The 18,434-nt window shown below is 43.8% G+C and overlaps 1 protein-coding gene across 6 annotated transcripts in view; it reads right to left on the bottom strand.

The window, feature by feature from the left end:
* AMPD2 (adenosine monophosphate deaminase 2) overlaps positions 1-18,434 on the bottom strand; it is a 224,639-nt gene that overhangs the window by 131,239 nt on the left and 74,966 nt on the right. For all 6 annotated transcript variants that reach the window (XM_088456455.1, XM_088456454.1, XM_088456453.1 and 3 more), the window contains one exon: positions 308-471. In XM_088456455.1, the coding sequence (XP_088312581.1) occupies positions 308-471 (164 nt within the window). The remainder of the gene's footprint in view (positions 1-307; positions 472-18,434) is intronic.

The following is an 18,434-nucleotide window of genomic DNA, read 5'->3' as shown; positions in this document are numbered from 1 at the left end:
GCATCACTGTGTGAATAAGACGCATTTGAAGGCAAAAAGTCACCCGAAAATACGCTTGGCGCTACTGATTTACTCCATGGCATGGCGCGACTAGAAGGGCTGGTTAACGCGCAAGGACGCTAGATGTATGAGGACACATCTGTACTTAGCTTTGGGCCAGGCCTCTTTAGTTGCAGTGGCCCAGTCATTTTCTCCCAAGTCTTTGTCTTCATTAGAAAGGGTGCACCTCTCCATGAGGAGGTAGGGTGAAAATATGGAGAAAGTCTGTATTTCATTGGTCACATTGGACATTAAATTAAATACTTACTAGAGTCGTGGGATCTGCACGAGCCATCGGACATTGTTAGAGTGCACTTTATGATTGACAGCCCAAAAGGCTAAACTATCCCATTCTTTGCGAGAACGTCCATATATTGAAAGACGCAACTCTGCATTCTGATATTTACTCTCTTCTAGATCTGACATCACTTCCTATAAAAAATGGTCAAGAGTTACTTTAGAGCTCACACAGTCACAGATCACCTTAAACGAGAGAAAATGTATGAAAACTACATCCAGAGACAATGTACTGTAAATATTTTCATTACTATGACACAGCTTTTATGTATAAAAATATATTTAACAAACAGTTTTTCATCTTACCAGCAAAGTTGTTCTATGTTCCATGCTGCTGTAAAAGTAGTGATGGAAATTTGCTCCCTTTAAATGTAATAACTTGGTAATACCAACCAGATGTGTTTACCTGTTGCAGGTGAATTTAGGTGTATGGATGATAATAAATAACACTCTACCAGAGATGTGGATGTTGGTTTATATTTTGCTTCAGCTAAAAAACTAACCCACCGGCTACTGTAGGTATCCAATCTCAAGGTCAAGGCTGTAAAAGGGAACTATAACACTGTTGGTCAAGCAATATTATCTATTGTTTGGTGTTATTTTACAAGATGTCTGTGTCGCTATAATCACGCCATTCAAATTTTGTCCATGTCAATCAGACCATGTTGACATTCTGAATGTCAACATAAATACTGCATACTGAAAGCAGTAGTCTTTCTTAAGAATCTAGTTTCTTATGTAACAGGCATGAGGTGGGTCGTTCACTCTTGTTATTCCAATGATCTTAATATGTCTTTAGTAAATTGGAGTATATACAAAATCTGCTACAACATGTAGTATAACATACCTCTTCTTGTCAACTATGGTTAACATACATTTCAGTATTATGACATGGAATTTCAGGATTCTTAATAGTTCACAGTGAAGGTCACTTATATGTTCATATTTTAATCATATATAATTTGGATATACTTTATTGACATAAACACATCTTACATCTTCGAAGTCCCCAACTACTGATATTGTGGGTAGGATGGTCCTAGCTATGTCTGGTATAGTGATATCTCTACAGGAAGGAATGCCCACACTGATACAAAATACCATAATATTGCAAAAGGTAAAACAGAGGGGTCAATATATGTTTGTGACACCCATAAGAGGGAGTTCAGTATGTTCTATTAGACATAGGTATGTCACCTCTAACATTAATGTCTGTGTTTAAAGTGGCAGTATTGTTTTCACTGCTTTTTTCATTTGATTTGTAATGGACCCCAGAATTATGTCATTCCCTCAGAGAAATCATCACAGACTTACATGAAAAATGCATGTACTGGCCAGCTGTGTCTCCCTCTCCGGGTAACTACCCTGGTACACACCCGTGGCATGCTTTTGAAGCATATTTAAGGGATGTCTACAATCCTAATTACCTACAGATGGGTCCTCATACATCTAGCCTCCTTGCGCATAAAACAGCCCTTCTAGTCGCGCCATGCCATGACTCGGAAGCGCAGAGCGTCTTTTGTGCAGCTTTTTACCTTCAAATGTGTCTTATTTGCACAGTGATGCGAATAGCACAAGCAGCTTCTGCTGATTAAAGTGATATGCAGCATGCCTATGTTCTGTGTGTGACTGCGGCTGTATCTGTATGTGAAACGCTACGTTACAGTGTCAGCGGCTGTAAGACTAACGTAGTGTTTAGCGCTACCAAGTCACACAAAGCTCCCGCGTTATGTGTGTTGTGACTTGTAGCGCATGGAGGATAGATGTATGTGGACACATCTGTAGGATGATAACAATAAAGAGACTGTTTGCAAAATCACTTATTCCCCAGAGGTGAAACGGCTTTCTTTACCGAGGGAATATAATGCGTAGCTCAATCTCTGTTAAACAGTCTTAAGCTGGGTACACACTAGACAATAATTTGAACGATTTGGCCTATAGTTAACGATCTTAACCACCAAACAACACACCATATATTGTTTGGTCGTATGTAAGATTGCACAGTGTGTATGCATCGCAGTGCGTGTACCAGCCACTGCGATCGGGACTGCAGTGACTACGCAGACCCATCGCAGAGTGATTGACAGGAAGTGCCATTTGGGGAAGGTGACGGGGGGTGGTCGGTGAAACACAGACGTGCCAGTGCATTTGAATGCAGTTGCAGGAGCATGCATAAATTAGGCACTGGGATGCCACACGCAGATTGGGCTCTCACTGCGAGCGATGAGGTTAGCAATTCCTGAGTAAGGTCTGACCTTGTGCAAGTGTGCGTGAGGCTCCGATTGTACTCGATGTTACCTATGTTTTTGCAGTCTTGCAAAGTATTACAGATGTGTGTAAGGTAAGGTGGGTGTTCTTATGTTGTGCTGCGATTAAATAGTGATCGCAGAGGATTAGCATATCTTTGCAGTGAGACTGCATGCGCGATCGCTGTTGCAATCACAGTTACGATCCGTATGGAATCAGGGCCATATCGTTTGTCCGGGAGTGCAAGGAAAATCGTTGACTACATTGCATCGTTTGCAAGTCGTCTAATGTGTACCCAGCTTTACTTTATTACTCATTATATACCTCTTCTATAAGTACCATCCAAGATATACTCAGTTATCTCTCTTTCAGGAACATGTACACCTCCATGAGACAACCATGCTCTTCAAGGAAATACAAAATGACATGAGTAATGTGGAGAATATTTTACTAAATGATGTATATACTGTAAAATGACACAGACATAATTTCACCACTTCTGGGAAACCCATATTACTGTAATTCCTCTGCTGGAGTTGAAAACAAATTTCAAACAAAGCTGCTATTGATGCCGGTGAGCAGAATAAATATAAATAAAACAACCCTCTTAAACAAACTACTCCATGTGTTGAAGAATTCATTCAATATTATTTAAAACATGGTTATTTGCTGATGTGTCATAAGGGTGGCAGCAGAGCTAAGGTAAAACTGTCCACACTTCAACATCAGAGTAGCAGCTGAGATGTCTTTAGAAATGGGTTGAAGATAATCTTCTACCATTTTCCGAGGCAATGTTAACTCACTATATAATACATAACAACCTTTCCCAATAACTGAAAGAGCCACTGCTTTACTAAAAGGGTGCTATGATCCACGGTAGTGGATCATCTTGGTGGCAGGTCCCAGCCTTATTAGGCAACTGGGTTGCTGCATCATGCTTTGATTACGGCTGTTGCAGGCAGCTGGAACTCTGGGCCTGATTCAATTGCGATTACACACGCGGTTGAACTGCGATAGTATACTAATTCCATTGCGATTGCTATCCCGTCGCAGCACTACACAAGGACGCCCACTTTACTTAGCACACAACTGTAATGTTTATCAAGACTGTGAAACCATCGGTACAATCGAAGCCTCACGCACACTTGCACAAGCTCTGACCTAACTCAGGAATTGCTGACTTCATTGCACGCTATGAGTCCTCAAACTGCGTACAGCATCGCAGTGGATAATTTATGACCGCCTCTGCAACGGCGTCTGAACACACTGGGACGCCTGCATTTCGCAGACCACCACCCTTGTCACCTCTCCCAAACAGCACTTTCTGTCAATCACTCTGCGATGGGTCTGCATAGTCACTGGGATCACAGTCCCTATCGTAGCGGCCAGTTCCCGCACTGCGAAGGAATCGCCCAATTGCATGCATATTAGCAACTGCGTTCCTTGCTGAATCAAGCCCTCTGATTGGCTGGTGGCTCACTTGTGCTCCAGTCACTCGCACGGAGTAAAGGTATGTGTACACACATACATTTACTCAGTCCGTCTTGGTTCGGTAATACTCGGTTTGTTATTTTAACCCTTTGTATGCGTACAGGGAATGAAGAGGATCTGGACAGCGCATAGGAGAGGTGAGTATGTTTGTTTTTTTTCTAGGTACGCCAATGGATTACTACAGATACTAGGTGAGCATGGGTGAGTGTGAGTGAGCAGGTACAGTATGTTAAAATAAACTTTTACTATCACAGTGTGTGCTGTATTTACGTATTTCTTTAGTTGTGGAACTACAGTTACCAGCAGACACGTAATGCCCCGCATGCTGGGAATAGTGGTTCTCCAAATACCAGCATGCGGGGGAGGCTTGCTGGGACGTGTAGTACCACAACTAAAGACAATATTTAACCCACTATTTAGCATTACACTAAAACACTATCAACCCGCCACCCACCGCCCAGGGGTGGCGGGGATAGCCCCGGGCTATCGCCTAGGCCAGGGGTGCCCTGGAGAGGGGGACCCTTTTATTGGAGGGGTTCCCAACTCCCCATGGATCCCTGGCCTGGGCTGACTAGTGGTCAGGACTGATGCTGCGGCTGGTGGGCCCGGTGAAAGGGCACCCCTGGCTGTGGCATCAGTCTTGGGCTAGAAAGGGTCCAGAGCTGGTTTTAAATATAAGGGGAACCTCACGCAAATTTTTTCTCCCTATATTTAAAACCAGGTCTGGCCCTGCTACCTGGTGCTGGTTCTTAAATTACTGTGGAACCCTACACATTTTGTTCCCTGTAATTTTAATAACAAGGACTGGCTGGCAAGTCCGGGGCTGGTAAGTCTTTTTGGAGGGGGGGCAGGACCTCACGTAATTTTTTTTTTTTTTACATTAAACCTATTTTAACCATTTACAGAAAGAAACATACACAAATCACAATGATTTGTGTATGTTTCTGACCATCTCTCAGCTCAGGGGGTTGAGAGTTTGAAAAGTGATTTTGACAGAGAGTTTGCTCCTATCTCACCCGAGCTTGTCATCCCGATTCTTGGTAAATTTGAGAGATGTATGTTTTAGGTGAAAAGTACTTCCCATTTTGGCCCGATGGTGATTTGATTCGAGATTGCTATCTCACCCAAGTTTTACGAGTGAAATGAGAGAAATCTCTCTCTAACTCACCCGACTTTGCCTTAAGTAAATCTGCAAGCAGGAAAAATAAATGAATAAAACACCCGCGATGTTGATCTCGACCTATCTCGAATCTTAGTAAATTTACCCCTAGATATTAGTTTATCCTGGTTTCCATCGTACATTAGGAATATTTAAGGCACATATAACCCTGGTCCACTTATTCAGAGCTCGACTTACTCCTAGTAATAGATACCATATTGATCCAGTCCAAAGCAGATTTCTGGCATTTTAATTAGTAACATCCAACTATGTGAATTTAAGAGGACATGGTGATACAGCTTTCTGTATTTTCAGCAATTCCAAATGATCCTAAACTATGTTTTTGATCATAAGGGTTATTATTATGAAGTTATGTAAAATGTGCCTACATATTACATAGTACTTTACAGAGAATATTTAATCATTTACATTGGAATGGGATTGAAATCCCGACAGCGTCAGCCCGACTGGAGGAAGTCCCGAAAGTGGCAGGTAAGTCACCCAACCCTCCCTTCCCCCCCTAACCCTCCCTTAGGGGTGCCTAACCCTAAACTACCTGGGCTGCGCTTGATCCTAAATCCCCCCCCGGGGTGCCTAAACCTAACCCTCCCGGGGGTGCCTAACCCTAACCTCCCCCCAGCGGCGCCTAACCCTAACCCCCCCTTCCCCTAGCCTAACCCTAAGCCTCCCAAGGGGGTGCCTAAGCCTAAGTCCTCGCGGGGTTGCCTAAACCTAACAAACCCCCCCCCCCCCCCCGCCAGCTAAGTCCTAGGGACGGCCGGACTCACCAAGATCGTTCCGGCGTCCTTCTGCACTCCGGCGTAGGGATGAAGATAGGCGGTAGTATTTCGATGCCTATCTTCTGCCCCTTGCCGGTCTTCTGGTGTCGGGATTTAGACCGGCGGCATTTAGTCTGCTGGTCTGTTACCTACATTCCATTTACATCAGTACCTTCAGGTTTTTATCCTTTATATTTTCTACCACATGGACGCACAATCCAGGATTAACTTAATCTGAAGCCAATTAACCTACCAGTGTGGTATGATAAGTTTTTACCATTACTCATTTTCTTCTTCAGGGTCCATAGGTTCCACAGGGAGACCTTAGGGATGTCCTAAAGCAGTCCTTTTAAGAGTAGGGACGCTCCTGCGCTGAGAGGAGAGTCCGGCGCCCAAAGGAAGCATGCTGAGAGACGAAGGTATCAAATGCATAGAACCTTAGAAGGTCTCAATGGAAGACCACGTGGCTGCCTTACAAAGCTGAATAGCCAAGGTGCCACAGTGAGCTGCCCACGAGGGGCCCACAGACCGAGTAGAATGAGCAGTAACAGAAGCCGGAACAGGCAAGCCTGCCTGTGTGTAAGCCTCTGAGATAGTCATACGAAGCCATCTGGCCAATGTTTGTTTACTGGCTGGCCATCCTTTCTTGTGAAATCCATAGAGCACAAATAAAGAGTCTGATTTCCGAAGGGAACTGGTCCGGTCCACATAAATACGGAGAGCACGGACCTCATCCCTGCGATGTGGCCGGAGTGCATGCGAGACTGCTGCGCATGCAGTCCCGCGGACTGCACATGAGTGGCGCCCATTGCCGGCGGAGGGATCTGGGAGATCCCTCCGCCGTCTGAAATGCGATAAGTCCCCATAGACTACAGCGGCTAACGCTATCTTCAGATGGCGTTAGCTGCTGGGGCCAATATCGGGAATGTTTTGCATTCCCGATATTGATACATTTGGCAGCATCGCATCCCCCATAGAAACCTATGGGGGAGGCGGCTGCGGGCGGCAATGGAGGGATTGCAGCAGGTATCGGAGATACCTGCTGCGGTCCCTCTTTCATACATCCGGGGGATACTTAATATTTGAGGTAAACCCCTGAAAACAGGGGAATTTACCTCAAATTAACTTTGATAAATGGAACCCTAAGCCTTGCGTAAATAGCGGGACGCACCGGTCCCGAGTGTTTTACGTGCAGTGGGATGAGCCAAGTGAAGAGTTCTGTGCTACTGATATGACAGTGTCGGCTGAGCCGTGGGCTGTCACAATGCCCAGCGATTACTTTCATCACCCCTGCTAATCAAGAGTGGGGGTCATACTCATCACTGCAGCGGCCGGGATGCTGGATGGGGGGGGACGAGCGGGGTACCAGGACACCAGCTTCAATAAACTGTGGTGAGTCCCCGCTGAGTCTGATGACTCATAATGTAAATTAAGCCCCCCCAGGGACCGGACACAGGCTGCAGTAGCTGTGGCGGGCCCCTTCCCGGCGGCTCCCTCATAGCAGGCAGTCTGCCACAGGCAGTAGTCTGCCTGTCCTCATGCTTGTATGAGAAATAAAAATAAATCAATGAATAAATAAATAGAACAGGCTGGAGACAGCCTAAAGTGTACCAGCTCTTTTCTAAATTATATAAAGTGCCAGGCTCTACTCTACCACAGTCTATACCCCTGTGTCTTCAGCTCCAGTGTCCTCTGGTGGATGAAAGAGAAAAGTATTTAAAGAAAGACTTTGCCAAATGTTAAACATATTTTCAAATGCACAAAAGTGCCTCATGTATTAAACACAGTCCTGATGTCCCCTTACTCTCATTAATAATTTAATTCATAGATGAAACTAAGCCAAGCCATATTTTAATATAAAAATGTAAAAAGCTTAACTTAATGAAAGCAGTGGTTAAGTGGACAGAGATTGGACTTTTGATGGGGCGGTCACACTTTGTAGTGTTTTTTTTCTCCTTGTTCACCTAGGTGCACTTCAAGAAGCAGAATACCTTGATGTGTGCTGGGACCGCCATCTGAGGCCACCGCTGCAAAAGCAGGGCATTTTCTCATGTGCATCTAATGCATGTTGTAAATTATGTACATTATGGTTATACATTTTGTTCTCCTGATGGTATACCGCAACTGCACATTGATGCAAACCCCATGTTAGCACAAACAGTGCTGGATTTGGGCAACTCCAAAGACTCCAAAAGGTGAGATCATTTATAAAGCACCTTTGAATTAAAAAAGTTGTTATGCAAAGTGGGTACCCTGGGCCTGATTCAGCAGCATTCCCAAATGCAGCTACGTGCACAGATCGGGCAATTGTTCGCCATTATGCATGCACATAAGCTGTTGTGGGTGGTGACAGGGAAGTAGTCATAGAAACGCAGGAGTGACTCTCCATTGGAACGCGTTGCATGGGCGTGCATAAATTAGCCACTGTGATTGCATACACAGCTTGAGTACACACTGGCTTTCAGTTTTTGCAGCTGGTCAGACCAAGTGTAACTGTTGCGTGACGGGCCGAAGTGTGTCGATGGTACCGATTTATACACAGGAGTGCGAGGTAGTACGGATGTGAGAAAGCAGCAGTGGTGTCTCTATGTCGGCTGAGATGTGGCAGGCATTAGCATGCTTTCGCAGCTGGGTTGCGTGCAAAATCGCAGCTGCATACACAATAGCGATCCTTACTGAATCAGGCCCCCTGTTATATAAATTACTTAAACATCCCCTTTTATCATTATCTATCTGGCATGAGAGACACATAAATGAACGCAGATCTATCGGGATACTTGGTGGATTTATGCTTTGGCTAATGTAATCTATTATTGTATCTATGCTACATTTTAACTTTACATTTTGGTAGAAAATAAAACATATTTACTATACAAGATCTACAACTATACCCCTGTCCTGCAGAGTTTAAAGCTTTGCTAACATTTTTATAATACACTGGGCCTGATTCCGAGGTGGACGCAGTTTGGATGCTGCACGCAAGCTGCCAATGTTTTCAATTTGCGCATGAGTCCGAGCAGCGCTTCACATTCGTCCTAATGGTTACCACTGGCAGACGCAGAACGAATTTGGATACAGAGAAAGGCAGTTTCAGTGAGCATTTCTGGATGGTAACAGGGGGTAGTTAGCCAGATGCAGGCATGTTGCAGTCAGCGTCTGCGTTTTTTCCGCAGCTGTACTTATACTGGCGCCCATATTTAGACAGATAATCTGTGCCTCCATAGGGGCTGGTGCAATGTTCAATGGTGTGTCTTAATACACACAGCGGCGGATTAGCGCCGCAGACAGTGGTAATCTCTGTACAAGTACAATTGGCTGCGGAATTAGCATAAAGACGCAGTTGCGGCTGCAAAAGAGGGCGCCTCTAAATCAGGCCCACTATTGGTACACTTTAGTATCTACAACATCCTCCAGCATCACACACTGGGCTTCAATAAGAGTGTGCTTAAGAATAAAATGGTTCCTCGGCACAATGCTGGAAGCAGTATCTTGTTGATGGAGGAATTATATATACATATGGTGATGAGGGAAAGAGTTAAATAGAACACTTAGCTGAAAACATATCAAATTACAAAACACGTGCAAACATTCAACTCACATACAAACATCTCATGTGTTTTGAGCAGTAGGATGATTCTGGCTAGCCAAAATGTAAGTATAGTAACTGGCTATCACATTTCAATATCAATAACTGTTTACTACAGGTCCCATAAATAGGTCATCATTACACAATCATTCTTGTAACGGAAATTGGATGATGATGGTGTACTATCATTAATCATCGAACAACTATTCACATGTACAGGAGTGATTAACATCAAGCAGTAGTTATAAATTGTCTAATATTAATCTGATGCATTGTACAATATTGGTTTTAACTAGGGGTGAGCAGGTTCGGATTTCTGAAATCCGAACCCCCCCGATCCGAGTCAGGCTCGACTTTTCCCGCCTGACTCGGATCTGAAATCGAGGAAAAACTTCATCATCCCGCCTTCCGGGTCTCGCAGGTTTTGGATTCTATATAACAGTGTTGGCTAACCTTGACACTCCAGCTGTTATGGAACTACATAACCCAGCATGCACTGCTACAGTTTTGCTATTAGGGCATGCTAAAACTGTGGCAGGGCATGCTGGGATATATAGTTCCACAACAGCTGGAGTGTCAAGGTTAGCCAACACTGCTATATATAAGGTACCAGCGTCGGCGCCATTTTTTCACTCGGCTGTGGACAGTGAAGAGGGAGGGTGGGAGTTAGGGCTGGCTGGGCTGTGTAGTGCTGTGCTGCTGTTGTCCATAGGGGCTGTGTACACTCCTCCAAAGTCCATAGGGGCTGGCTGGACTGTGTTGTGCAGTCAGTTGTCCTTTGGGGCTGTGTCCACTTCAAAGTCCTGTGCAGTGTCCCAGTCCTAAAGGGGTGCTGTAGTGTTGTCCAGGGGGTGCTCTGTCCATCAGGGGTGCAAATAAAAAAAAAAAAATTCTGTGTTTGTGATTGTGTGCGCAGTAGCCGCACGTTCATCAACAAAGTAGCGCCAAGCGTGCGCCTGTGTCATAAGTGAAGGGCCGGCTGGCTTGACTGTTAAAGGGTGCTGTAACCCCCAAAGTGCACTCCAAACAAAATAAAAAATTATTTTTTGTGTTTGTGAATTGTGTGCACTGTGGCTGCACGTGCATCAACAAAGGAGCAGCGCCAAGCGTGCGCCTGTGTCCCATAAGTCTGTTAAATTGTGGTGTAACCCCCAAAGTGCACTCCACAAAAAATAAACAATTCTTTTTTTTCTGTTTGTGGGCGAAATGTATGCGCAGTAGCCGCACATGCATCAACACAGCAGCAGCACCAAGCGTGCGCCTGTGTCATAAGTCAAGGGCCGGTTTGGACATCTGGTCCAGACTGAAGGACGTGCCAACAATTTCTGACATGTCTACTGTCACTGCATATGATACTGTCACCACTGACAGAATGGTGGAGGAATTATTTTCTGTGTTTATGAATTGTGTGCACTGTGGCTGCACGTGCATCAACAAAGGAGCAGCGCCAAGCGTGCGCCTGTGTCATAAGTAAAGGGCTGTCTGGCTTGTCCGTTAAAGGGTGCTGTAACCCCCAAAGTGCGCTCCATAAAAAATAAAAAAAATCTTTTTTTATCTGTCTTTATGAATTGTGTGGGCTGTAGCCGCACCTGCATCCTCAAAGCAGCAGCGACAAGCGTGCATCTGTCTGTTAAAGGATTACATCGGTGACAACATCCAAGTAGGCATGTCAGACAGTCCGTACCTGTACTGGCAGGAAAAAGAGACAATTTGGAGGCCCTGTACAAACTGGCTCTATTTTACCTGAGTTGCCCCCCCTCTAGTGTGTACTCCGAAAGAGTGTTTAGTGCAGCCGGGAACCTTGTCAGCGAAAGGCGTAGGAGGTTGCTTCCACAAAATGTGGAGAAGATGATGTTCATAAAAATGAATTATCAACTCTTCCAGGGAGACCAGCGTCCAGAACGTACAGAGGGACCTGTGGTGGTGGATTCCAGTGGGGACGAATTAATACTCTGTGAGGATGAGGATGTACACAACACTGAAGAGGGTGAGGAATCGGTGAATGAGGAGGATGAGGACATCTTGCCTCCGTAGAGCCAGTTTGTGCAGGGACAGATTAATTGCCAGCTTGTTTTGTGGGGGCCCAAATGAACCAATCATTTCAGCCACAGTCGTGTGGCAGACCCTGGCGCTGAAATGATTGGTTTGTTAAAGTGTGCATGTCCTGTTTATACAACATAAGGGTGGGTGGCAGGGCCCAAGGACAATTCCATCTTACACCTCTTTTTTTTCTTTGCATTATGTACTGTTCGGGGCCTAGTTTTTTAAACTGCCACTGCAGTGTCACTCCTAGATGGGCCACGTGTTTGTGCCACCCACTCGTGTCGCTTAGCAGAGTCACCCAGCTACCTTGGTGCAACCTTTTGGATGTAAAAACACTATTGTGATGTGTTCAGAATAGACTGGAAATTAGTGGAAATTAAGGTTATTGAGGTTAATAATAGCATAGGAGCAGAAAATCCAACACATTCTGTGATTTTAGCTGTTTTTATGCTTTTTTTCAAAAAAATACAGATCCAAAACACAAAACCCAGAACCCAAAACACGGAAGGGTGGTTTTGGCAAAACCAATCCAGATGCAAAACACGAAGAAAGATCCAGATCCAAAACACTAAAAGTGGCCGGTGCACACCCCTAGTTTTAACTTTTTCAAACTCAGAAATCTTTATTTGTTAACTACTGCAGAGGTTAATTGGTGGTTGCTGCAAAGTGGTAAAAACTTATATTTTCAATATGATAGCTAAATGCCCAAAAAGTTCTAAAAGTAAATAGTGTTATTAAGTTATGGGTCTCAGACATAGGGCCGTATTCAATTAGTCGTGAAAAGTCATTTTTAGCCAAAATCATCCGCGGGTGTGAACTTTTTGCACATATACAATTGCCGGAGTGTTTGCTTGTGCGAAAACTCCATAGGCAGAAATCGGTGAAAAGTTTTCCCCATCTCAGAGCAGGTGATAAAATGTGCAAAATCACTATTTTTGGTTAAAAATGTGGGGACTTGGTTCAGAACCCCATAATGACTAATTAGGCAAAAATTATTTTTAAATTAGCTAAATTCCCCCTAATAATGACATATTTTTGGGGGTAAAAATGTAAAAAGTGCTAGAAAATGGGTTTATAGTACTGGGTCAGGTACTTTGGGCGGATGTATGGATGGAACAGGTGTTTTTAGAATTGCAGGTGGCTGAAGCAGATGTATTTTTGAAAATATTTAAAACTGCTCTTTATAGGCACAAAAATATAATAGCACCCATTTTAATGTTAACTGCAGCAATTATTATTATTTTTTTTTTTAAATAGCTTTTTAGCATTTTTCCACACTTATGCAAATATACATACAGTATAACAGCCATTTGACTAAATTTAAGAACCCCAAATATTTTTATTAGGGCTATTAATACACTTCTAAATTGATTTGCTATGAAAGTTAAGTTTTTTATGGGGTACTGACTGATTTACCCAAAATATGCTGTACTTCTCGCTACTTTCGCCATGCGCAATTATCGCACTTTTGCGCTTTCGCGTGTTTTGTAATTGGATAGGGCAAAAAGCAGGAGCACGCATTGCGTAAATACACGAAAAGATTGATTCAAAACTGGCAAATATGGCGAAAACTTCGCCCTGCGAATGCTTTTCGCCAAACGTGACTTTTCGCACCTAATTGAATACGGCCCTTAGGCTTATTTATAATGGGTCCAGGGGGGCACTGCACCGCACACACTGCACTAATAGTATACTTACCTCCAGTCCCGGCGACAGGGGGGTACAAAGGGTACCCCGTCCCAGGCCCTGAGGTCCAGAGGGGCTCCAAGGTTCAGTGGAACAAAACTGGGATGCTGCATCTAATATTTATTTCTAAAATGACCGCTGCCACCTGTCCGTTGCGGCGAAAGTAGGGGAAAAAAAAATCACCAAGCCACTCCATCACCTCCGGTTACCCCTGTCACTTGGTCCGGTTCGTGCTGCACATGATATGAAAGACATCATTGCACTGCACCAGCCCTTCCTTGTTCGGTTTCTGTTGCTGCGGATCAGAAAACCTAAGAGGAGGAGAGCAGCAGAGCAGGAACCGCTGTGCCACAGAGCACAGTCAACTTCATGCTGCCGGCCTGCAACACCACCACTGTCCCTAAAGACACCCGTCCCTCAATTACTGGAAGTCCCACCCACGAAGCAGAGTGACATGGACTGGCAATGCAGCAGATGAGCCTGCACCAACAAAGACTGTGTAGTTAGTAAATTCAAGTGACAGTATATTTTTACATTGGATATTTATATATGGGAAATTATGGGGTTTCCAAATAAATATGCTATGTTGCTGCTGCTATACTACTTCCTAGTATATACATACATATACACACACACACACACACACACACACCGTATATCTTTATCCTGCGCTGGGATACACAGAGATTAAAGTTGCTCCTCCAGTGGTACCCCTGTTAGTGGGCACCCAACAATAGACAACACAACAACAGTAGACCCAGAGCGCGCTAAGTCCTTTATGTTATACTCTTTGTGATGTACGATACAAATATGCACTGTAAATTTTCCCTCAGGTAGTGCTCTTGGGGCAGTTGATATTCCTTTCTGGATCGTCAAGAGTCCCAATTATCTAACGAAGCTCTTCTGGAAAAAACCCGTTCACCAAAAGAATCACCCAACAACCATGGCCCAAAAGCCGTGTATTAGTATAAATGTAAATAGTTTTTATTCTTTACAAATAAAATACTTAATCTTAATTTATGTAAGCATCCTTTTAAGTGTCAATCATTAGCGCCAAAAGAGGGATGGATGTTGTAATATAAATATATATATAAAAACATCTCCACTCCTCCATTGTTTTATCAACTCTCCAGGTGCTCACTCAAAAAGCCAGCATAATCTCTATGCTGCTATGTAATAAGACCACAAAAAAAGAGGGCACTCTTCCAACACTGAAAAAACTTTTTTTAATTCTTTAATGTTTCCAAAAACACATAAAACAATCTTCATCACCACCCAGTAAAAGATCAGTTCCAAACTTCTTGCAATTGGTATTCTTCAAAGAAAAGAAATTTCATTGCAGTGTAAATCCGCATATATGTATCCATCAAGCTACTTTATATCACTCCAAGCTCAAAAACGCTTATTCTGTATTGGTATTGTTCATAACATCATCACTGTGCAAATCAACATATAAGCAGCCATCAAGTTAATATATATTCATAGCATTGAAATTCCATCACTGTGCAAATCTGCATTTAAACAGTCATCAGGCTGATATGTATAGATCCAAGCTCCAGTATACTTTGTTACCTGCGTTCCATCTGTACGTTCCAAGCGTGTCTACGCTGACGCACTTCCAGTTACACACCAAACCTCAGTAATCTAACTAAATGCGTATGCTCCCATGCTGAGTTAATGGGTAGAGATTAGGTAGGGTGTGAAGAAATGACAGAGTTTTGGGAAATTCAATGCAATGTATTAGTTGTTCATCCTCCAAGACACCATAATAATCAGACCTAGATTGTTTTATGTGTTTTTTTTTGGAAACATTAAAGAATTAAAAAAAGTTTTTTCAGTGTTTGGAAGAGTGCCCTCTTTTTTGTGGTCTTATTAAATAGCAGCACACAGATTATGCTGGCTTTTTGAGGTTATATATATATATATATATATATATAATCATAGACCGGGTAAAATCCATCAGTAGCTTTATTGCTCACCATAGGCAGGTATGCAGGATATGGCAGTTTCACAAAGTCTTCCAAACAGCAATATTTCTTCAGTGGACTCACAGGTCCAGGACCCCTAACACTAGTCACCCCCGGGCCTATAAGCTGGGCGACTATCTCACAGTCAGGCTCAATTTCCCCAGTGTCTCTGCAGTTCTTAAACCAGCCTCACACAGATGTCTGTAATCAGCTGACTTCTAGATTCTAATTGAGGCAACACCTGAACTGGACATTACACATTCCTAATGCCTTTGCTCTGCCAAACCTGGGAGATCTGGATATTCCACATTTACCTCATGTGGAATTATGCTGACCCTGTCACACTCCTCCCCTCTGATGGAGCATACACACGGTCAGATTTGTCAGATGAACGATTGAACGATTTGAACAATTTTACCAAAGTTTTGAACGATTTGAACGATTTTTGACTGCATTAAAATGAATGGAATCGTCCAAGTCTGACTGCAAACACATCAGATGTCAGATATCGTTATCTGACAAACGGGAACGCGCATCGTTCATCGTCCATCGTTCAGGCATGTCAGATATGTCAGATTTTCCTTCAGATATGAACGACTGAACAATTTTTAAATCGTTATCGTTCAGATCTGAAGGAAAAATCTGACCGTGTGTATGCACCATTAGCTTCAACCACCCTGTGAAGCTAAAACACTTTCAGGCGAGCTATCTGCCTGCCCACATCTATTTGTGCCATCCGTCCAGGTACACAGCTCTCTAACATTTTCCACCGTTCGCCATCCTGACCCTCTTCCTCCTCCTCCTCCTCTAGCTTCACCATAGGGTTGCTTGGAGGATTGGGCCCAACAAACCTTCTGGAAAGGGCATCAGCATTGAGGAGCTGTTTCCCCTGACGATGCTGCACCTCAAACTTAAATAGCTGCAAAGACAAAAACCAGTGGGTTACACGAGCATTGACTTATTTGCTCATGTGCATCCACTGTAAAGGGGCATGATCTGTAACCAACAAAAACTCCCACCCCAAAAAATAATATTTTAATGAGTCTACTGCCCACTTAATTGCCAAGCACTCTTGCTCCACAGTTGAGTACTTGCGCTCCCTGGGCAGCAATTTACGGCTGAGGTAGAGGATAGGTTTCTCTTCCCCTTCTACCACTTGGAAAAGGACTGCTCCCAATCCCATACCTGAGGTATCTGTCTGCAATATAAACTGGTTTTTAAAGTTAGGAGCCTGCAGAAAAGGTTCTGCACTCAAGGCGCGACTTAAATCCTGTCATGCAGCTTCTGCTGCTCTAGACCACAGTATCTTGTCTGGGGACTGTTTTTTAAGACACTCTGTTAATGGTGTTGCCCTAGTGGCAAAATCACAAATGAATCTGCGGTAGTAACCCACTAGGCCAAGGAATGTTCTGAGCTGGGATTTACATTTGGGTTTAGGCTGCCTCCACCTTACTGGGCTAAGGTTTTACCTGCCCTCTGCCTACAATATATCCCAAATATTTTGCCTCCACCATTCCAATGGCACATTTCTCAGGATTAGCAGTAAACCCATGTGCCCATAAAGATTGCAACACTGCTTATACTCTTGGTAGGTGTGACTCCTAGTCGGGGCAAAAGATGACTATCTCATCTGGATATGCAGCTTAGTGAGGCGGCAGCAACCTGTTCATAGACCTCTGGAAACTTGCCGGAGCCCCATGCAACCCAAACGGCAGCATTTTATACTGAAACAAACCTTCTGGGGTAGAGAAGGTTGTTTTGGCCTTAGCAGTCTCAGTTAAAGGAATCTGCCAATACCCTTTTGTCAAATCTAGGGTGGTGAGATACTGGCTGTTTGCGAAGTTCTCCACCAGCTCGTCCACTCGGGGCAGCAGATAGGAATCAAACTGTGACACTTTATTTAATTTGCGAAAATCATTACAGAATCTTAAAGCACCTGAAGGCTTAGGCACTAAAACGATGGGATTATTCCATTCGCCATTTGATTCCTCTATAACTCTTAGGTGCCGCATTTCCCCCACTTCCTGTTTAACTGCTGCCCGCTTTGCCTCGAGTATACGGTATGGCCTCTGTTTTTTTTACCACCCCGGGAGGAGTAACTATATCATGCTGGATAATTTGGGTTTTTCCCGGAATGGTAGAACACACATCTTGGTGCCATGCTACTAAACTCACTGCCTCCTGTTTCTGTCAGGGATTAAGGATAACTTCAATGGGTACCTGACATTCCAGGGTTTTCTTGGCAACCAAAGAATGCTCACCAGCGCTCTCTTTCCAGGATTTTAACAGGTTTACATGTTAGATTTGCACGTCTTTCCTTCTAACCTCCTGTCGAACCTTATAATTAACAGGTCCCACTGCCTCTATAACTTCATAAGGGCCTCACCACTGTGAGCATACATTTTGCTTTCAGTGGTGGGCACCAGAACCAGTACCTTGTCTCCCGGTTTAAAAGATGGATTAACCGCGGTCACGTCATATCAACGTTTTTGCCGCTGTTGTGCCCTATCCATGTGCTCGTTCAAGAGTGGTGCAATTTGCCTTAAACAGCCATACAATTGAGTCACAAACTGAACAATTTTAGGCTCTTGGTATGACTGTTGTTCCCACCCTTCTTTCAACAGAACTAAAATCCCTCTAGGTTGCCTCCCATAGAGGAGTTCAAAGGTACTAAATCCCATAGAGGATTGGGGTACCTCTCACACTGCAAACATTAAATATGGTAGGAGCAAGTCCCAATCTTGCTTTTCCTCAGACACCACCCCCTTTTTATAATTTTATCGTTTAAGAGTCTGGTTAAAGCGTTCTACAAGCCCATCTGTTTGCGGGTGGTAAACTGAGGTAGTAATATGCTATCCACCTTTAACAGTCGGCACATATCTTTCAATAATTTAGAGACAAAAGGGTTACCTTGGTCCGTTAAGACCTCCTTTGGTATTCCCAAGTGGGTATATAGCATCAACAATTCTCAGGCAATAGTGCTAGAGTTCATGTTACGTAGTGGGATGGCCTCCTTGTACCTTGTGGCGTAATCTACCACCACTTATATGTATTGATGCCCGTAAGCAGCTTTTTCCACCAGCCCTATCAGATCCATACCAATTCTCTCAAAAGGTACGGAAATGACAGGGAGGGGAACC

This window comes from Taudactylus pleione, unplaced genomic scaffold (assembly GCF_031769625.1).
Source record: "Taudactylus pleione unplaced genomic scaffold, aTauple2 ptg000706l, whole genome shotgun sequence".
NCBI classification, from domain to species: Eukaryota; Metazoa; Chordata; class Amphibia; order Anura; family Myobatrachidae; genus Taudactylus; species Taudactylus pleione.
The sequence above is the reverse complement of the archived record's forward strand: the minus strand, read 5'-3'. Positions and strand labels throughout refer to the sequence as shown.